At 42.1% G+C, this 22878-nt stretch overlaps 1 protein-coding gene across 1 annotated transcript in view; it reads right to left on the reverse strand.

The window, feature by feature from the left end:
* Positions 1–7648: 7648 nt before the first annotated feature.
* The window catches only part of DUSP22 (dual specificity phosphatase 22), an 81306-nt gene continuing 66076 nt past the window's right edge, over positions 7649–22878 (reverse strand). The window contains exons 5-7 of the mRNA XM_043978203.1: positions 16081–16155; positions 11478–11649; positions 7649–9557 (exon numbers count right to left, since the gene is read on the reverse strand). Of these exons, the coding sequence (XP_043834138.1) occupies positions 9366–9557; positions 11478–11649; positions 16081–16155 (439 nt within the window). The 3' untranslated portion in view covers positions 7649–9365. The remainder of the gene's footprint in view (positions 9558–11477; positions 11650–16080; positions 16156–22878) is intronic.

The following is a 22878-nucleotide window of genomic DNA, read 5'->3' on the forward strand; positions in this document are numbered from 1 at the left end:
ACTTTTGGGTGAATACAAATCCAAGAATCACAGAAACTCTACCACATGTGCAAATGTGTATGCGTGCATGCACATACACATACACACACATACCAGTAGACTCTAGTTCAAGAGCAGTTCTATACCACTCATTCCTTTGGCAAGGAAGCTGAGAGTCTTTGGGGTCACAGTTCCCTGTCACCTAGCTTGGCTTTTCATTTTTTCCCTCCCAAGAATACCTTCTTCAAGGAGTGGGGACATGTTAAGGACCAGGGGGAAAAAAAAGGAAAACCTGTTCCCCAACAGAATGCAGTTGTGTATCTCTGGTCAGAACTCATAGTGTAGCAACTTTTCAGAGGCCTCACAAGTAGCACTGAAGGGGATGCAATGAGTAAGATGGTGACCCCTGCTTTCCAGAATACCAGATAAGATTGGAAGCTCTGGGACTTAGTTTCTTCTTCTGTTAAATGGGAGAGTGAACTAGCTTGCACCTGAGGTTTCTTCTAACTCTTTAGCTATGATCCCATGAATACCAGTGTCCTTCCATACAAGTCATCCGATTCACAGGGTACTTCAACATGTAAAGTAAAGGGGCCAACAAGCATTTATTTATCAGTCATTACCAGACATCTGGAACAATGGGTGAAAAAAATGGCATTGTGCCGTATTTCTCAAAACTCTCCCATGCTTCCATGATCATGGACACTAGACTTACCCTTGAAAGGACTGTAAGATTACACATTTAGAGGTAGAAGGGAATTTAGAGATCATCTAATTCAACCCCATTTTACAGACAAGGAAACTGAGGCCTAGAGAGAGAAAATGACTCACCCAAAGCCACATAGGTAGCAAGTGCCTTAGGTAGAATTTGAACCCATTCTCCTGATTCCAACCAAGTTCAACACTTTCCACTGCACCACATTGCACCTAGCACTAGGACTCATCCACAGCCAGCACTTAATCAATATTTGTTTAACTGGGGGAAAGTTCATCTGAGAAAAGAATTTCTTCAATTTCTTAAAATTGGACTATGTTGAGAAAAACTTGGGGGCAGCTAGGTGGTGCAGGGAATAGAGTACAGGGCCTGGAGTCAGGAAGAACCAATGTCAAATCCAGCCACAGACACTTACTAGCTGTGTGGCCCTGGGCAAGTCACTTAACCCTGTTTGCCTCAGCTTCTTCATCTGTTGAATGAACTAGAGAAGGAAATGGCAAATCACTCTATTATCTTTGCCAAGAAAACCCTGAAATGGGGTCACAAAGAGTTGGACATGAGTGAAACAACTGAACAACAAAATAGAAAAGCTTTTAAAAAAAGCCCCCCACCCCAAAATTAATCCAGGATGTGCCTTTTCTACTCAATAGGCTTTTTAGCAAACAGCTGGGCACCACACAACTAAGACTCAAAATTGTCCAATAATCTTGGCCACCTGCTAAAACACACACTAGAGATGTGCCTATAAAAATTAAACTAGACACTTCAGGAAAAAGCAGGTAGTTTTGCAAGTGCATACTATTAACTCTTCATGATTTGAAATTTGCATGAGTTAGGACAACTATAACCCCAAACTTGCAGCTGTTCATCCACTGATCAGCAGAGTCTTGTCCCTCTGAGACAAAGTCACGGAACAGGCAGCTGCAAACTCATCTTTTCTGTTTATTTAAGTTGCTTATTCCTGTGCAGTAGAACAGACACCTAATTCTGGTCCTGGGTAAAATGCAGTTGAAATCATTTTATCCCTGAATTGCAGTCTCATCTTATAACCTCCCCTAAGGGGCCTAGAAAAATATGGAGCAAAGTGTCAATCATTCTATGACCATTTAGACCTTTGTGATAGGATATTTCCAATACTTGAAGCTTGAGTCATAAGCCATGCTGCTCTCTGCCCCATATCTTCCTTACTTCTGGGGGTGGGCCACACATAAAGGATGCTGGTATGTGAAGGAAGGCAATCACGCCTAAAAAACCGCAACTCCAAGACCCCTCAGGAGACTGGTTTCTTGATTTCTCCCCCTTTCCCTGAGCATTAAAAGGAAAGGGAAGAGGAACTTCCTTCTGAAGTCTTGGTGATTTCTTGTTAAGGATATAAATACAAGCATGTTGAAAGCATATTCTCAATAAGATTATTAATAACTCCATGTCAGGATGGGAGGAGTCATCCACTGAGTGATCACAGGGTTTTGATTCTCAATCTGTTCCCTATTTTTGTGGTCTAGCTGTGGGTATATACAGGATAACTCTTTAAAAATGGATTCTTTAGTGCCGTGTAGGTGCAAGTGGGCTTATGACGATGTGACTGAGTATACACACATACACACACAAAGCTCATTGTAAATTAATCTGATCATTATAAACATGACATGTTAAAGGCCATGGATGACAGAAGTTAAAAAAAAAGTTTTTTTAAAAAGGGCACTATGCCATCCCTCAAAAGGGTAAAGTTGTACCATGTTACTCCTAAGAGGGAGCTTAGGGGTCATTGAATCTAATCCCTTTCTTTTACAGAAGATGAAACTGAGGCACGAAGGTTAAAGTGACTTGTCTGGGTGACATGGTATTACTAGCAAATTCCAGTCTAAAATCCAAGTCTCTTAGTTGCTGGTCCATTGAACTTTCTACCAAACCACATTGACTGCCTTACACACACACACACACACACACACACACACACACACTTTTCCCTGTACATATTGAGAGTAGCTCTTAATACATAATAAAATGGAATTTTAATTTTTAATTTAATTTTTAATAAATGGAATAGTGAGCCCAAAAATATTGTGGAAAAAACCCCACTGAACTGAGTCTAGTCCCCTCTCTGCCATGAATTCACTTGAGCCAGTGACCCTAAGACAAATTGCATACTATCACAATAGACCCATTTTCTCAGTGGTAAAATCAGGGCACTGAACTAGGCAATCTCTGAGGTTCTTTCACAGGACTCATTATATGATGCCTAATTGGAAGCCTCTCGTGAAGTTCTGAGAGTAGGTAAATGCAGATGTTTCAAATGAGGGGAGGGGAAGAGAGGAGAAGAGGAAGATGAGAGGGAGAGGGAAAGGGAGAGAGGGAGAGGAAGATGGAGAGAGTTATATCTATAGCTATTTACCATAGTAGAAGTTAAATTTTTTAAATGTTTAAAATGGCAACAGTCCCTATATTCAAGGAGCTTACATTCTAGTAGAGGGGAATGAGTCAAGGACTAAAAGTAATTCTAACTCAAGTTGTTCTCTGAAATCAAAATTCTATCTCTTCCCTCCATGCCTTTGCATTAAACTGTTTTCTGTTCCCGGAATACACCCCTTCCTTATCTCTACCTCTTATAATTCTTAGAAGAAAGGAAAGAGAAATAAAGAGAAAAAGAAAATATAAGAGAGGAGAAGAGAACCGTTACATATCAACATAAATAAGATTTTTATGAAAAATAACTTCCTCTAATTTAAAAAAATAGTGAGAAAGGTGACATTGTTTTATATACTTTTGCAAATACTTTAGATGTTTCACTTAATAGAAAACAGCTGGATTCTCACATCAGCTTTATTGGGCCTGTTGCAATATATTGTTTTGGCTGAAGTATATGAAGAAAATCAGGCCTCACACAGCTATGTGGTTGAAAAAGGAAGGAGTATTTTAATAAGCAAATAGCATATTAAGATGAAAGTAGTTTTGACCCCACAATCCCCCTGAAAGGGTCTTGGAGGATCTCCAGAGAAGCCATGGAGCATAATTTGAGAACCACTGGTAGAGGGAATTCACAGGTGGAGAAACTGCTTCTACCAAGGCTGGTCGGTATCTTGTCAGCAATTTACCATCTCAGAGCAGCAGTTTTTAACTTTTTTTTTTTTGGGTCATGGACTCATTTGGCAATCTGTTGAAGCCTCTGGACCCACCTTAGAGTACTGGTTTTAGATGCATAAAATACATAAGGGTAAAAAGAAACCAATTATATCAAAGCACAGTTACCAAAATAATTCAACACCACAAAAATTCATGCCTCCCCCCTTCCACTCCCTCCCCAGGTTAAGAACTGTGGTCATAGAGTTGCTAAGAACACACTGAGGTTACATCACTTGCCAAACCCACATAGACATGCAATCCTTCCTGGTTCAAAGGCCAGCTTTCTATTCACTATACCATCTTGCCTTTCTAAGAAAGGGGTCCATTTTATTGACCCATGATGGGCTGAGACAGACTCTTAGGAGAAATCTGAGGAGCAGCCAATTCCAAACACAGGCCTCCAGTTTCCACAGCCAGGTTAACCTTTATCCTGTTTGTTCTTTTGGATTAGTAACCTCAGTATCATTCAGTGCTACAGAGCTCTAGGGCAGTGAGCCTGGGCCAGATGTAGCCTAACTTATAACCTAACACCCCAATGGCTACATCTTACCCAATAAACATTCCTGAGTTCCTACTACCTCCTTCCTAATATTTCACATATAAGCAAAGCTCAGCAAAGACCAAGGGGTATTCGTTGGAAAGACACAAAGGAAACAGGGCAAGGGACTGATCCTAATAGGTTTGACACTTCATTTCATGTAGGGACTAGCAGGGGCAGAACTGTGACTAAGCCATGGACCATGGTAATTAATAAGCTGTTTACATGGCAACATCCACATGCAGAAGATAAACACGTTGATAAGTGATGGCGCCTTGGTCTATCGACAAACTAATCAGTTGTTTTGATAATGCCACCTCTCCAAACACATCCATATAGATTGTTTGCCTATAAAGCTGAACTTGGATTTGGTGGCTCCCCCCACCCCGCCATAAAACCAGGCTCTGTCTCAAATGCTGTGGTAGCTGGAAAGATGCATTGGGCGGATTCTACGTATGTAAATAGAATCAGCATCATTACCCATGCTGTCTCAAGCATACCTACTGTGAAACCTAAACCAGCATTTCGAATATTTATTGAGGAGCTGTTTTGGGGGTTTTTTGTTGTTGTTGTTTTGGAGAAACATTCCTCAGGGAGCTATTAAGGTGTCATCACTGACAACATATTCTCAAACTCTTTCCATTTCTCTTGGATAAGCCAATTTTTCCATGGACCACAGTCCCATGAATTCAGGGGAAAATGAGAACGAGTTTGTATTCAGAAGTTAAGCCTGCCACCTGGAGTCCAAGGGCCCGAATCCACCAGCTCCTGGCCTCTCCTGCCTTGGATTTGATGAGTGTCTGACCCTCCAGAGTGCTAGAAGAGGAAATTGGGCACCGAATCTCCTTGCTGCTGCCACACCTGGATAGAAAACACAGATTTGGAAGGCCCCTTTTTGACATTTTACAAGCATCACATGGAGTGAGAATGATCATGCTGGTAAACTGGAATATATTCTGAGTTCCACAAACATATTAAATACCTATTACATGCAAGGAACTAGGGAAATAAAGATGGAAAATGGCCACTTCCGCTCTAAAGGAGCTTACAATATATTTTTCATGGGGAGGAAAGGGAGGAAGGAAACATCTATGCAATTAACTTAAATACTAGACAGTCTGGGATAGCAGAAATTCAGGAAGAGATTACTTACCTGAAAGGATCAAAGATTTCACAGAGGTGATCTATGAAGGATAAGGATTTTAGTAGGTAGAGATGGGGGTGGGGGGGGCTCATGTTTCAGATATTGGGTGGCAGAGGACAGGATAAGACTAGGGAATAGCCCGGAAACAGTCCAGCTTGCTGGAGACAGAAAGCATGAGAAGGGGAGTGAAATTAAACTGAGTTGGAAAGGTAAATTGAAATCAGGATATTCTATTGTTCAGTCATTTTTCAGTTGTGTCCAACTCTTCGTGACTCCATTTGGAGTTTTCTAGGCCAAGATACCAGGTTGGTTTTCCATTTCCTTCTCCGGCTTATTTAACAGAAGAGGAAACTGAGGCCAAGGTTAAGTGACTTGCCCAGGGTCACACAGCAACTAAGTAAGTGTCTGAGGCCAGATTTGAACTTAGGAAGATGAGTCTTCCTGACTTCAGGCCTGGAGATCTATCCACTGCCCCACCTAGCTGCCCATGTCAGCCTATAGGGGGCATTAAATATCTAACCATGGTGTTTTTATTTTATTTCACAGGAAATATGGAGCCACCAACTGTTTCAGAGCAGGAGAGTTGCATGGTCTAAACTGTGAATGAGGAGGATTATTTCAGCAAATATTGTTCACCTATACTAAGTGAATCGATTTGGAGAGCCTAAGCTGTCCCTTTGGGTACCAAAAGGGGGTCCTACTATTCTGCTTCTTTTCATGGCAAATGACTATTTTCTCCCAAGGTGAAATTAATTCATACCCCACAGTTCAGACAGACTTCATAACTAAATTTAATCTAAGGTGGAGAAGTACATCCTGTTCTACTCAAACTTGGGTGGAGACAGATCCTTTTGTCTAGATAGCCCAGGGCTGGGAGTGGTCTGGTATAGAGATATTTTCTCTATCCAAGAGTGACACAATGATGGGTGACATCGGCCCCACATTGGAAGGGTATACAAACTGTGAACCTGCTGCCATGATTGTCTTTGGCTTCAGAGAGACGGCCAGATGATCATCCTTTTATTAATAACCTACTGACCTTGGGGGCAGCTAGGTGGCACATTGGATAAAGCACCAGCCCTGGATTCAGGAGGACCTGAGTTCAAATCCAGCTTCAGACACTTGACACTTACTGGCTGTGTGACTTTGGGTAAGTCACTTAACCCTCATTGCCCCACCAAAAATAAATAAATAAATAAAATAACCTGCTGGCCTTATTAATAAAATGATTAAATTACCCAGAAACGATGTTCCTCAAACTATTTTAATCACTGCATCTTCAATGAACAAAAAGAACAAAGGTAAAGTTAGGAAAGGTGGTCTTTATTAATAAAAACATGGAGCTTTGATTAAACACACATCACAGATGACATACATCATGGAGAAAATTCAAACAGGGTAAAAAGCTTTGTACAGTGTCCCCCTGAGGTGCCGAAGAGCTCACGGGATGAAAGCCCCCACAAGTCACCAACTTCTCCACTGAAATCAGGCTTAAGAAACAATCAGCATTATACCAGAAACCAGAAAGGGGAAAACACAGGTAATATCCAGAATTGTTACTCCCCACCCCCCAAATTTAAATCCAACTAAATCAAATTCTTATTGTGAAAATAATTTTCTTTTGGCCAAATAGTAAACCCCAGTTCCTAAAAGTATACGCAGTGTCATAACAGAGCATCCACCTCAATCAAGAAAGACGGGAGCCTAAACTAGTTCAGTAGACACTTAAAACTGGAAATCTAGAAAAAATGACCACAGGGGTTATTTCCCCCTTCTTTTTGTCTTTTGGCAGAGCAACCCAGACCACTGAGAGGAAGCTCAGAAACTCCAGGTATGTAAAGAATGGCTCCCAGCAAGTATGATAAGAAGTAGACATCTTCAACTGTCCACTAGTCTTCTTAGAAATGACAAATATTTCAGAACTCCGGCCGTCGCTGTGGAGAAAGAGCATCACTGGCAACCACCATTTAAAACAGAATTTGGGGTTATGCATATTTAGGTATTCAAAAAATCTACACACACACAAACATATCCATGTACTTAGAAACTAACAACTCAATCCTCTAACTTAAATAAAATGTCCTTTTTGGTTTGACAAAAATGCTTTTTTAAAAAGGCAGGGGTTTTTTGTTGTTTTCTGGAGTGCAGTTATAACTGCATTAATAATATCTCTCTCCTCCATTTGTGGCAAAGAGCTTCTATCAAAAAACACAAGAGTCCATTCTTTCCTGTCCCCAGATGGCTCACCTTTAACACAAACCCTACAATGCACTGGATAGCTTTTCTTCTTATTCAGGGATTCTTTTGTGGTGGCATTCAGAAGAACAGGGTGGCAATATCTTTTTAGGGAGAGGACAGGCACATTTTTTCATTCTTGGAGCTCTGCGTGCTTAAAAAATCTAAGTTGGCATCAGGGAGTAGAGACCCCATGGAACACAGCAATGCTCGGCAGATGATGCCTACTGTTGCTCCCAAGTACACACAAGGCAGAGATTATACATCTGCACCCACATTTGTCCTCTGCTTTAATACTTAAATTCAGACCCATCAGAAAGCATCATTATTCAAGCCAAAGTTAGAAACTCTTAAATGGGTTGGGGTGGGCATGGAGATCCTTCTATTTCTCTTCCCTAAAAGATTTGAGCATGTGTAGTCATGAGTTGGATTCATCAGTTTAAAACAAATAAACAAACAAACAAAAAACCCAAATTAAAAAACCAACCACTTTCTATGAGGTAGCTGAGGTCAACTCCCAAGTCCACAGTACAAACAAAGGTGCTTAATCAATGCTCAGGCATTTATTAATGAACACTGTCCAGGTGCTTAATAAACACTTTCTTTGGACACAACACACAGATCCCTACAGACACATAGGAATCCTGAGAGAAGTCTATTAAAGAGTGAGGGTGAAAAATCAACTTATGCATGAAGGAACCTTTGAGGTGATCCTGGTGACAAGGACTGACATGGTGCCTTGCGGTCAACATCCAACAGAACTCAGCAGGGCGAGCAGCCTGCTCAAAAGTGCCCTGATCTCCCAGAGAGATGTGGAGACCACCTGGATGGGGCCAGGATGACTTGACGACAGCTCTCAAGTCTCCCAGTACAAATCCTGGCTGCCCTCCAGGGTCCACTGGCTCAAGGATGGCTGGGGAGCAAACGGCCTCTAGGGACCACTTTCTACTGGTGCTCATCTATCTCATCTCTCCCTCCCTCTCTGGCATCAAGCCTCAAATCATCCAAAACTAGGCTCCCCAGGAAGAACACTGCTCCTTCTAGCCCTCAGCCATTTCTGTCCTTGAGTTCTTTTAAACGTCAGCTCACATACATACAATATGATTTTCTTCCAGAGTTTTTTGTTAATGGATGGCTTAAATACTTCTGCATAGAGGCCTGCACCCACAAAAAGCTATTCATAATTCTAATACTGGTAGCATTTTATATATATATATATACACACATATAATAATTGTGATCATATATACAAGGACATACATTTGTGTACACACAACAGACACACATCCGTGTGTGCACACACATGCCCCTCCCCTCCACAGCAGTGCACTGTAACTGAGCAGCATCCCTTTTGCGAAGCAAGCTAAGGCTAGGGCCACTCGGGGGAGAGTCTGGAACTGCAGGGCAAGGAAGGGTGCCCAGAAAAGGAATACTTGCAGAAGGAAAAGCCCTCAATTCCTTCACCACTACAACTACCAGACCTCCACCACCACCATCATCCCATCACCCCCGGCGGCCCTCCTAGCCCCAAACCGTATGGATTGCAAAGGGGTCCAGTACACCACTGTGCATACAGAAAATATGAAAGACAAGCAGGAAGAAGAGGAGGAAGAAGAAGACTGAGTCCCGCTGAGTTATGTCTCCGTGGTATAGTTATTGCAGGTTAGCGATGGCAGGGTCGAAAAGCTACTCCACCGCCTCCCGCTGGGATTCTGCTGGGGTGGTTCTGCACGTGCTTGCTCTTTGTAATTACCCAGAATGTTTTTGGCTTCTTCTGCGTCCTTCAAAGGGTTTTCTCCATACTCGTCTTTCAGCCACTGCCGAAACTGGAGAGGTTCAGAAACAAAACCATCACATACATACACACACAAAGGGCCCAATAACCCAAACTGTTTAGACTTTCTCAAACAGGAACAGGGAGGCATGTGCAATACTCTCTCCACATAGTAGTAGGAACCTAATAAATGTTTGCTAAATAAATACCACCACCCCAGTTCAGGCCCTCCTCATCTGGAGGCTGGACCACTGCTAGAGCCTTCTGATTGATCTTCCTGAATCTACTTCTCCCCACTCCACTGCCGAAGTTGGATTCATCAGTTTAAAAAAAAAAACCCAAATAAAAAAACACAGGTCTGATCACATCACCTCCCATCCTCAATAAACTCCAATGTCTCCCCATTACTTCCAGATCAAATATATCTGGAACTGTTTGCCTTTTTAAACTCCTTCATAACCTGCCTCCATCCTTCCTTTCCCATCTTTTTCGATGTATTTACTGGCCATGTCACACACTGGCTTCCTTGATCTTCCTCTGTAACACCCCCCCCCCCCCCCGTGTCCTTCTCACCAGTGCCTACCAAGCTCTTCCCCTCCACCACCACCACCACCACCCTCAATCACTGCCACCTCTTGGCTTTCCTCATTACTCAGTTCAAATACCACCTCCAAGAGTTCTTTCCTTCTGTGGTGAACTTCCATTTACATTTTGAAAACGAAGGACGAACAACACCACCACTTTCCATTTACACTGTATATATTTTGTAGGTATATCATTGTCTGAATGTTGTGCTCCCCAACCAGAAGATAAGCTCCTTGGGGACAGAGATCAGCTTTTTGCCCTTTTTTTATACCATGAGAGTTTAGCACAGGGCCCGGCATGTGATGTCTGTTGAATGACTGACTGAATGATGCATGGCCACACCGTCTGTTGTTCCAACAAAATGTTGAGAGAGGCACCCTTATCTTTGAAAGACTTAAGAGTGAGCTCATTGAAAAAAAGCAGAATAAAGCAGTAATGTCAACAACTTGAGCGTGAGAAAGCGAGCATGTACAATGCTTCAGGTTTGGAATAGGATGGAAAGAATTGAGAAACCTGGAACAAAGGGAGAAGGAAATGTTCTGCAAGTTGTCCTCCCTGTAAATTCAAAACAGAGTGGAAATGCTGATGGCTCAGTGCTAAAAAGATGTATGGGCTGAGTTCCCAAGCATAAGGTTGCAAAAAGAAGGCCAAGGGGTTTTCAATACTGAACTGTCAATATGCTTTTGGGGGTCTCACTGAATGGCATTTCATAAACTGATTTTCCAATTCCAGTGGTCCTCTATCCCATGCAACAAATAACTGCACCTAAGTTGGATGGTTCCCATATCCCTCTCTGCTCCTATGCTCACCTCATAGGTTCCCCCCCTTCCCCCCCCCCAAATGCAAGGCTTCTTTATCCCACAGGCCCACTGTAGTAGAAATGCTACTAAATGGGGAAGCTAGGTGGCGCAGCAGATAGAGTGCCGGCCCTGGAATCAGGAGTACCTGAGTTCAAATCCGGCCTCAGATGCTTGACACTTCCTAGCTGTGTGACCCTGGGCAAGTCACTTAACCCCAATTCCCTCACCAAAAAAAAAAAAAAAAGCTACTAAAAGAAGTCTTGGCCTGTCAGGCTGTAATGTGAGCCAGAGTGCCTCAGGGGCCCATAAGCCAAATACTCTCTGAGTGTTGGTTTAGGAGCAAAAGACAGACAGGGAAGGGACACCAAATGCTAATTCAGTCACTGCTATTCTCTGTAAGCCTTTGGGCAAGTCATTTCCCCAAGTCTCGGGGCTAAAAGATGATCTCTCTGGCCAAAGAGGGCTGTAGAATTATATGATTAAGTATATAGAGGGGGATCTAGGATTATACAATCCCCTGGCTTTAAGAGCAGAAGGCACTGGTACAGACGCTTCGGTTAGCACACACAGAAAACTCCCATGGTTACCTGGTGAACTTCATTCTTTTCAAACTCCTGGAGCTGCTTTTGGAAGCCCAAGTTAGGATTGGCACAAGACCTTCCTGCCCGAACCATGTGTAATGCATCCTCCCAGCCAAAATCAGTAATCGTCATAACATAAGCAACCACCAAGGTCACGCTTCTGGAGACGCCAGCCAGGCTGAAGAGCAAAGAGATAGATAAGATGAGTGAGTCTGTGTGGGGGCTCCAAATGCAAATTTTTATTTTTTTTGAAGAAAGAGAAACATTTAAAAAAATTTTTTTTTCCCAACTAATATTTATTTTCTCTTTCCCTTATCTTACCTGGGGGGGGGAGGTAAAAATGAAACCCTTGTAATAAATATACATAAGCAAAATAATTCCTATGTTGGCCATTTCCAAAATATGTGTCTCAATCTATACTGAGTCTGACACTTCTCTATCAGGCAGCTGGTAGAACACTTCCTCAGTGGTTCCCTGGAACTGTGGTTGGTCATGGCATCGATCAAAGTTCTTATGTCTCTTGAAATTTTTTGTCTTTACATTGTATTCTAGAAACTGAAATCCTGATTTTGCTCGCTTCGCTCTGCATCAGTTCAAACACGTCTTCCTAGATTTCTCTGAAATCATCCCTTTTGTCATTCCTGAAGAATGTCATGTTATTCCATTGCATTCATATACCATAATTTCTTCAGGCATTCATTCCCCCAATAGATGGGAACTCTTTTAAAAGTTTCCAGGTCGTCATCACTACAAAGACAGCTGCTACATTTTTGCACATAGGAATCTTTTCCTTCTTTTCTTGATGACCCTGAGGCATAGATCTTGTAGTGATATTGCTGGGTCAAAGAGTATGGCATAGTTTAGTAACTCTTGGAGGACTAGTTCCAAATCACTTTGGAATGGACCAAATTGGCTGGACCAACTCATGGTTCTACCAAGAGTTTTCCTGTAGCCCCTCCAATACCTGTTGTTGTCGTCGTCATCGTTGTTATTTCTTCTTTGTCAACTTTGCTAGTCTGATAGATGTGATGTAAAACCTGAGTTGCTTAATTTTGCATTTCTCTAATTATTAGTGATTTGAAGCATTTTTTCATATAATTGTTAACTTAAGACTATGTCCCTTGAAATCTGCCAGTTCATAGCCTTTGACCCAACTGCAATTTAATACCAATAATCCAGTAACACAACAAGTCAAAGGGGAGGGAGCAACATGAATCCTGCTCCCCTAGATTTACAAAAAAGCAGATAAGCTTTATTCTGCTCCACAAATACAGTGAAATGATACTATATACATAATTCTATTTTCCAAGGAATTTGAATTAGGATTCCATTGATGCTTCTTCTCAATTTCTTATTGATATTTAATAAGCAGCAACAGCTCTTAATATTTTAGCTTAATCTGTCCAACCTTTGCTGCTTCCTTGACCAGCTATTAAGTGGTTCGTGAACCATAAAGCATTTAAATGCCTGAGGAAAGGATGAAATATAAAGGAATGCAGAAATGAAATCTGCCATTTGAAGAATATTTGATGCCAATAACATCCTTGGTCACTTGTGAATATGTTCCTATTATTTCTAGGTATCTGGTTTCTGAAGGCATTTTTTTTTGACAGACCTAATGTTTGTTACAAATTAAATGTAGCCAGCTTAATCTACAAAAATGCTTTGAAGAATCGGTGTTTTCACTAGTTTAGATTATTCCCTTCACTGATAGAAAGTGCAACCCTTCTGTGCCTGTCACTTCATCCCGTCCTTCTTGTCCACATTTTTCCAAATAGTCTTCACAGAGGATTTACTCAAAATGGATCTCCCAGGCTTGGCCATTTTGTTTTCTCTCCTTTTTACTCTGGGGCCAGCTGACCTCCACTGCTCAGACACATGCCTGCTGCTCTTGCACTAATCACTGGTGGCCACAAACATGCCAAACACATCCCATGTGTCCCTTGGTTTATATGTCATTTTAATTCCTCAGAGACCCTGGTATTCCAGGATACTCACCCCTATGGTACCACCAGAAGAATACAGGTGCAAAAAGTGGTCCTTTTGGAACAGTCAGTAGTTTGGCATCATAGAAAGATCTACATAATTTCTAAAATGCAACGCACCCCTGATCTCCTATAATCTGATTCCCAATCCAGTTCCTTCTCTATTTACACTGCTTATTTAATATACAAACATTGATGGACCCATTCAATGATATGAGCAAAATGTATCTGTCTTTTGTTGTGCATGGTTAGACTGACATATTTCACTAAGAAGGTTCTGAAGCATTCTAGTACTTAATTATTAATAATGATAAATAAATTATACAATTAATATGGCATCTGTAATGAGGAACACTTGGAGAACTTCATCATCCATAAAGAATTCTTAGGCGGCACATGTTCCTTGATGCTGGCAAACATCTTTGGTGACCCTGACTTGCCTTGCTTTAACACCTCACTGCTGTCTATACTCAGTGCATCTCTTAATAAAACCATCTCTGCCTTTGCCTCCATTGTGGAATTCTGCAGGGTTTTGCTTGAATAGTTAGTGCTTCATCAGTAGAGCCCTTTCCAGGGTGCATTTTGCTCTATGGAGCCAAATACTTTTATGAAGTCAATAAACACAGCAGGAGCCTATAGTTGCCACACATCTTATGCGAGAGGCTTTTAAAAACCAAAGATTTAATTACCGCCTCCTGATGCTTTTTCCACATCAATCCCAGAGGTAATGTTCTCTCAAGGAGAGAGTAGAATTCTGGGAGGGTCCTAAGGAGTGGTGTGAGACAGGGAGGCAAGACAAAATTCTAAGTCCTAAAACTCAAATATTCACAGGGCAATCTGCCTTAAGTATTAGGAATGCCCAGGGGGCAGCTAGGTGGTGCAGTGGAGCCCTGGATTCAGAAGGACTTGAGTTCAAATCTGGCCTCAGACACTTGACACTTACTAGCTGTGTGACTCTGGGCAAGTCACTTAACCCTCATTGCCCCCACCCCCCAAAAAAGGAATGCCTGGGCCACAGATGTAATCATATTCCAGTACAGTTAAAAACATACTCTAAAAGGTAGGAGTAAATGACATTTTGATTACCCGCCATTTTCCAGGAATTCTACTAAAATCTCCAATTACCCATGTAATCCAAAGTGGCTGAAGTCTGGTTTTTAAATTAAATATGAAATCTCATCATATAGAATATTTTCTAAAATAAATATGTCTTCCCCAAAGCTATTCTGAAGCAACTAAACTATCTGGCTTCTTGCCTTATGTTCTTTCTTCTTCTAGTATGAGGTTGCTACCGACAGCATGTATACCACCTCTGCCAAGAGGGAAGTGTTTACACTTATAAAGAGCTGTTTATTCACTAATAAGTACCATTTTACTCTTAAACAGAAACTTCATTCCAGACATCTCAAAAGCAGGTGGAGCTCCTTAAAACCCTACTTCATGGGAAATAAGAAGTGTCAAATATTTTCCCTAACTTTTAACAGACAGAAAGGCTCTGCTCAAAAATTGTCACTGAATTGACAAATCAAGTCAGTAGTTAGTGTAATTGGGTATGGGCATGGGAAACAGCAAGGGCAGCCACATGGCACAGTGGATAGAGTGTGGGGCCTGGAGTCAGCAAGATATCTTTCTGAGTTCAAATCTGGCCTCAGAAACGGTAGCTGTGTGACCCTGGGCAAGTCACTTCACCCTGTCTGCCTCTGTTTCCTCATCTGTCAAATGAGCTGGAGAAGGAAATGGCAAACTACTCCAGTAGCTTTACCAAGAAAACCCCAAATGGGGTGACAAAGTCAGACACAATTGAAAACAGCTGGACAATAATGGGAAGCAGCACTATAGGTGGTTAGGACAATTTTTAGGGGTAAACTGTGGCTCTGAGCTTACTGCTTTTTTTTTTTTTTTTTAGTGAGGCAATTGGGGTTAAGTGACTTGCCCAGGGTCACACAGCTAGTAAATGTCAAGTGTCTGAGGCCGGATTTGAACTCAGGTATTCCTGAATCCAGGGCCGGTGCTTTATCCACTGTGCCACCTAGCCGCCCCCTCAGCTATTCTTTTGAAACGCTAGAGGGAATCTTAGAAAGACAAAGTAATCCCTAACAACAGCTCAGAATGAAAAACAATTGGGATCCTGGGTGCAGACTTCAGTGAATGAAAATATCAATTAAGATAAATTTATAAAATGGTAGGAGGGGAAGGGAAAGGGAGAGTGCAGTAGAATATTCAATTCAACAAGAATTTATTATGTGCCTACTAAGTGGGAGGCACCGGAGAGGGCAAAAATGAAAACAGCTGATTATTTGGGGTGGAAGGAACGTTAGAGATCATTTAATCCAATCTAATAATTTTCAGAAAGAAGAAACTGGGGCTTAAAATCATTTAAATGATTTTGCCCAGGGTAACGCATATTAAATAGGCAAAGCAGGAGCTAGAATACATTGTAGTTCTCCCGACCCCCAAGTCCAGGACTTTTTCTGCTGTCCCCCAATATTCAGGATTCATGTGCAGGTAGAAACTCCAAGGAACCAAACTAATAATTATATGGGAAAAACAGGTGGCCAGAAAATGGCTTGGCGAAAGTAACAAGCTTATTAACAAGAAAATTCTTAGGTAGTAGTCATACGTACCAGTGTACAAGACAGCCCTCCCCTCTAAGCCGGCACTCATGAATGAACCTGATACTCTCTTTAAAATGTCTTGTCCTGGGCAGGGGAGAAAAAACAAGAGAGAGAAGCAGTAAATAAATTCCAATGTTAAGCAGACTCTGATTAAAAGAAATGTTTAATTGAAGCTTCTTGTAAAACCTCAAATTCTTAAAATTGTGGCCCAAGCCTGAATCCATCTCTGTAAAAGATATTGATGAATGAATACATGAAGCTCACAAGAGTGCCAGAGATTTTGGAAGCTCCCAAATGTTATTTCCCTGTTGTTCACTGAACAATGGGACCCGAGGTGTCCTTCCTGTTTGACCCCACCATCCCAAGTCAGAATCCATGACAAAGAAGCAGAAGGAGCTGGCCACACCCTCACAGTCGGGGTGACAAATATAATGATAACATAGACTAATTGGGGCCATTCCTTTGTGAAGCCACAATTACCTATTGGGAATAGGCATGAGACTTAGCTCTCCATTCCTTAGCTCCCAAATTCCTGAAAGCCAAGTTGTAGCCTAGGTATAACACAAATATTATGAAACTGAGAGTCAGAGATTGTTGCTGTTGTTCAGCCCTTAGTAGGTTTTTTTTGTTTGTTTGTTTTTTCCCAGTCATGTCTGACTTTTCAGGACCTCACTTGGAGTTTTCTTGGCTAAGATACTAGAGTGGTTTGCCATTCCTTCGCCAGCTCATTTTACAGATGAGGAAACAGAGGCAAATAGGGTTAAATGACTTGCTCAAGGTCACACAGCTACTAAGCATCTGAGGTTAGATTTGAACTCAGGAAGATGAGTCTTCCTTACTCCAGGCCTGGTGGTCTATGCACCATGGCGCCACCTAGCTGCCCCCAGAATCTGAGAAATTGGGTTCAAAACCCAGCACTGAGATAGACCAGATCAGGGATCTCCAAACTATTGTCAGACAACCAAATCCAAGCTACTCTCTGCTTTTGGTCTATGAGCCAAGGATAGCTTCTATATTCTAAAATACAATAAAACTTTCATTTAAAAATGCAAAAAGCCGGGGCAGCTAGGTGGTGCAGTGGATAGAGCACCGGCCTTGGAGTCAGGAGGACCTGAGTTCAAATCCGACCTCAGACACTTAACACTTACTAGCTGTGTGACCCTGGGCAAGTCACTTAACCCCAATTGCCTCACCCCGCCCCCCCAAAATGCAAAAAGCCTTCTCTGCTCACTGAGTTGGACTAGATGACCACTGAAGGCCCTTTCTACCTCTAAATCTATAATCTTATGACCACACTAATGAACAAAATCTTAGTCCTAGATAATTAATTTTCTCCACTTCTGGCCAACTTTAACTGTACAGTCAAACAGGTCTTCCTTCAGAAAGGCATCCACAGAGCAAGGATAAGGGCTATACTGGCAGGTTTGGAAAACCACCTCCCTTGACCCACCCTCCCACACCTACTGTTTGAAACCTGCAACCCCCTGCATGCTATGCCTTGGATAGCTCTCCTCCTTTGCTACAGTTGGTCCCAGCTCTGTTCTCGTGCTGTTGGGAACCACACCTTGTTACTCCTAGAGAGAGACCAAAAATCTTGGGGTATATTAAACTGTTGTCAAAGAAACACTAAAAATTTTTTTTGTACCATTCTTGTCACTTCTTCCCCCTACTATAAAGCCAAATCAGTAACAGAAAACACTTTTTTCTCTTTTAGAGAAGCAAGTACACACTTTGGGGTGAGTTGTATTTTGGATCATGCTGAGCATACTGTAGATGTTCCAATGTTAGTGCACAAGCACTTATTAAACACCGATTATGCATCGGGCATGGAGCTAAGTATTGGGACATAAAAGGAACAAACACCATACCCTGCCCCTAAGGAGTTTAAGTTCTAATGGGGGAAATAACATGCAAATAACTACTTATAGACAAGATCTTACAGTGCAAAGAGAAGGTAATCTCTGAGGGCAGAAGCCAGCAGGCAGGCTAGGTGGGTCAGGAAAGGCCTCCTACATTAGATGGGCTTTGAGCTGAGTCTTAGAGGAAGTTAAGAGGTTGGAAGTGAGGAGGGGGGATGCTCCAGATATGGAGACCAGCCAGTGAAAAGGCAGGGAGATCAAAGAAGGAGCTGCAAAACAGCCAGTGCGGGGGGGCAGCTAGATGGCGCAGTGGTTAAAGCACGGGCCCTGGATTCAGGAGTACCTGAGTTCAAATCCGGCCTCAGACACTTAACACTTACTAGCTGTGTAACCCTGGGCAAGTCACTTAACCCCCATTGCCCCGCAAAAAACAACAACAAAAAAAAAAACCCCAAAACAAAACAAAACAAAAAAACAACAGCCAGTGCAACTGGCTCACAAAGGCCATGAAGGAGAGGCAAGTGTAAGAAGGTTGGAAAGGATGATAAGTTTTCAGAATCACTGTGTGTTCCTGCCTAGCACTGGGGAAAGGGGGAGGGGGGAAACTCAAGGAGGATAGGAATGCAGGAGTGAAAAAGAACCCAATCAAAAATCAAATGGCAGATGATAACCAACTGGAAAAATCCCAATAGGAACAGCCAATTGGCATGGGTGCATCAGTAGACAGAAAAAAACCAATTACTTTCTAAAGACAAACACATGCACAGATATCGATATATAAGGATACCTCTATATATGTGTGTGTGTATGTATGTATAATGGATATTTATACATACCATAAATGTAAGGCTTTAAAGTTTTCAAAGACTTTTGAATGCTTTTTTGGTTTTAATTTAAGCTTTACAACAGCTCTGTGGGACAGGGAAGACAGGTATTATCCTCACTTTATAGGTAGGAAAACTGATGCTCAAAGGGATTAAATGATTGGACACAGTTCCATTTCTACAAAACATATAAAGGTGGGATTTGAAGCCAGGCCTTCCTGCCTCTCATGTTTAGCATTTGACATACTATGCCATACTGTCTTTCTCTGTCTCTCTCTCTCTGTCTCTGTCTCTCTTTATACACACATGTATGTATACCTATAACCAACATTGATGGAGCATAAATATATTCTATCCAGTGGAGAGTTCTAGGAAGAACTAAGAAGACCAACATTTGCCTGTTCCTCAAATTCTCTCATTAATAGAGGCCTCTGGGGCAGCTAGGTGGCGCAGTGGATAGAGCACTGGCCCTGGATTCAGGAGGACCTGAGTTCAAATCCAGCCTCAGACACTTAACACTTACTAGCTGTGTGACCCTGGGCAAGTCACTTAACCCCAACTGCCTCACTAAAAAAAACAAAACAAACAAACAAACAAAAAAATAGAGGCCTCTACAATTATATTGTGGCTATTTGCAAAGCTATATATACTCATCAGGAGTGTATGAAAATGGCTTAACCTCTCCCTCTTGGGTGTGAACCACTGCTTGAAAGACAGTGGGCTCTGGCCAGGGAAGAGGAATGGCTGCTTCTCCATACCCTAGTTCCGAGTGAGCTAGATAAGATATGGAAGGAACACAGAGCTAAGGTGTTCCCCCTGCAGCCTCACATACTCTGAAGCTGCAGACAATTAGAGACAACACAGGGTGATGGGAGGAGCAGTGGAACTGGCATAAAGGGGCACAGGTTTGAATCCCAGTTCTGCTACTTAGTTTACTTCCTGTACATCTTGGGGGAAGTCATCTCTCCTCCTGGAGTCTCAGTTTTCTCATCTGCAGCATTCAAGAGATCGGAACAGGTCCTCTTTAAGGCTCCTTCCAGCTCTGAATCCTAGAATCCTATTCAGAAAAGCCCTTACCATTCACCCATGTCCACCTCACTTTCACCTCCCTCCCACACCCCCAGCCCCCAATCCCCAGGTCTGAGTGTCCTTCCCCTTCTTTGTGGTATACTTTTCTGGTAGAGGGGAGATCTGGGTCAACGATAAGGGGTATGTAAGAACAAACCAAAAAGAAAAATCAAGAAATGACAATTATCTAAGTAGAAATAATAAGGCCTAAGGATGCATAGGAGACATGGTCACATTAAAAATTATACAGTCATCAAAAATACACCCACTCCCATGTTCCTAGACAAGGCTTTTCTAAAAGCTCAGTGGGCACCCCCAGAAGCGACAGCGGCGGGGTGCAAGCATCTGAGTACAGTGATGACGATGGCCTGATCCTTTTACCGAAACTTAGAGTGGGGACAATTTCTTACATCTGGTTCTTACACCTGCGATCCTCAAACCACCCACTCTATGAAACCCAGCTTCTTGGCATTTGTTTTTTTTTTTTCAGTACCAAGTATAGTGAAGTCAAAGCCTCTCTGATTCGACGTAACCAAGGCTCGAGCATTCATGGTCAACAAAGCAGCATCTCCCTGAGTCACTACAAATGAAGCCCAGCCAAGTCCAGAAATGAGAAAGCTTTTGAGAAAGATGGATCAAAGCATCCGAGGCACATTAAAACTGCAAGGCCAGGGCAGCTAGGTGGCACAGTGGATAGAGCGCCAGCCCTGGAGTCAGGAGGACCTGAATTCAAATCCGGCCTCAGATACTTAACACTTACTAGCTGTGTGACCTTAGACAAGTCACTTAAGCCCAACTGCCTCACTAAAAAAATCCAAAAAACAGCAAGGCCCTTGAGGAGTCATCTTTACCCACCTCTTTGCTCTAGAGATGAAGAAAAGGAGGCACAGAAAGGCAAAGTGATTTGCCCAAGGTGGTATCAGAGTCAGCCCTCTAACTCAGACCCACCTTCCCACTTCAGCCTACAAAGACGGATGAGAAAGTCCTGTGACCAAAGCTAAACAGTGGAGCTCAGAATCTTTTCCACCACTTGGCTGCAATATAAGGCAGCATGTGGGACCCCCATAGTCAGGACCCTCTGGCAAGACTACTTGCTATATGGTTTCTCCAGACCTACTAAACAGACAACAAACAGAAAATGTTAGGGATAGAAACGTTCAACAAGCACCTGTGACTCACAACCCAATTAAGGCACTGGACTAATTTAGCCTAACCAAGCACTACATTCCTAGAAATGCCTTTTCCAAGAAAATCAGGAGGTGGGAAATTACATTATGATTTTGGTGCAGACCTCTGTTGTGTGCCTCAGAGAGCAGGGTATTTCCAGGGAAGAGTGTGACATAAGACCAAGCTCTGCTCCTTAAACCCCTTCTCCTCCACCCTGGGAAAAACCCCAGACCTCAAATCATTATTATTACTTAATCCAAATTTGGAGCAGAAGCACAGGCTTCCAGCACATTGGCTACCACAAGCTGTTTCAATAAATGCAAGTTTCCCCTTTTCGCCACTCGGTTGACAGGCAGCCCACTTCTAGGGCAATGGCAGCAAGCATGAAAGAAGACACCAGGTCTACTTGAGCCTCCTTCAGGCTCTATCTCCGTACAGGTCCCAGGGAGGGGCAAATGGAAACAATTATCTGGATAAACCTGGATAAATTGCACATTGGCCCTCTGTCACTTAAATCCTAAGAATATTTCCTGGTAAGACCAAAACTGGACTTGGTGTAAAGACGAAATTTCAAAGAGGATTGACAAATCTAGCTTGCAAATAATCTTCAACATTTTTGGTCAATTAATATCATAAATTTTGGAATAAATCTGGCAAAAGTGTCTTTACTTTTCACTCTCTCTTCTATCTTGATAGACATACATATGAACATAAATATATATGTATATATAAATATAAACACACAAACCCCTAATCTCCTGAAATCCAGTTCTAGATCACTAACTGCCTATTCAATATTTCAAATGAGATGTCCCCACATGCATCTCAGACTTATCATGTCCAAAACTGGACTCACTGTCTCTGCCACCCCACCCCCAACCCTTCTGAACTTCCCTATTTCTGCCTAGAGGAACACTATCTTTTTAGTCATTCAGATTCACAACTTCAGAGTTAACCTCTGCTCTTTGCTCTCCCTCACCACACATATTCAATCAGGCGCTAAGTCTTTATGTTTCTTATCCTTAAGACATCTTTCTTATCAGTCACCTTTTTCCACCAACTCACAAGTCTACTGCTCCCACTGTGCCCGAATCACCTCTCACTTGGATTACTGAAATAGCATCCTATTTGGTCTCTCTGATTCAAGTTTCTCCACACTCCAATCCATCTTCTTCTTAACTACTTAAGAAATATTCCAAAACTAGAGTGTGACTATATCAATCTGATGCTCAGTAAACTTCAGTGGCTCCCTATTATATCTAGAACCAAATATGAACTCCTCTGCTTTGCATTTAAAGTCCTTTGCAACTTGGCTGCAAGCTACTTTCCCAGCATTCTAGATTGTTTTGCTTTGTGCACTTTCTGGTTCAATCAAAGTGGTCTTCTTGCTTGTTAGTCAACAAACATTTATTAAGCACTTACCAAGAACCATGCTAAGTGCTGAGAATACAAATACAAGAAGAAGAAAAACAGTCCCTACCCTCAAGGAGCTTACTATCTAATGGGGAAAGACAATCCATAAAAGGAAGCTGAAGCAAAGTAGGGGTAAAGGGTGAGCCACAACAAAATGCAGAGTGCAGTCTTGAGAGGAATGAGATATGGCTGGCCTGGATGCCTTCCTTAAATACAGGCTATGAAAGGAGTCTGTCAATCGGAGGGAGAGAGGGCCAAGAAGAGAAAGGGCTTCCAATGTGTGAGACCTTCGCTCTTTCCCCTGCCCTGCCCCAGCTGCTAGTGCTTGCCAAATTACCCTGGATTTATTTTCTTTTTTAAAAAATTTACTTTTTTTTTTAGTTTGTAAAATAAAACAAGCATTTCTATAACAGTACAATAAAAAAGATGATTGCACATGAAACTGCAATCTATTACGCGCAACTTGCTATTCCTTT

This window comes from Dromiciops gliroides, chromosome 1, assembly GCF_019393635.1.
Source record: "Dromiciops gliroides isolate mDroGli1 chromosome 1, mDroGli1.pri, whole genome shotgun sequence".
Taxonomy (NCBI): domain Eukaryota; kingdom Metazoa; phylum Chordata; class Mammalia; order Microbiotheria; family Microbiotheriidae; genus Dromiciops; species Dromiciops gliroides.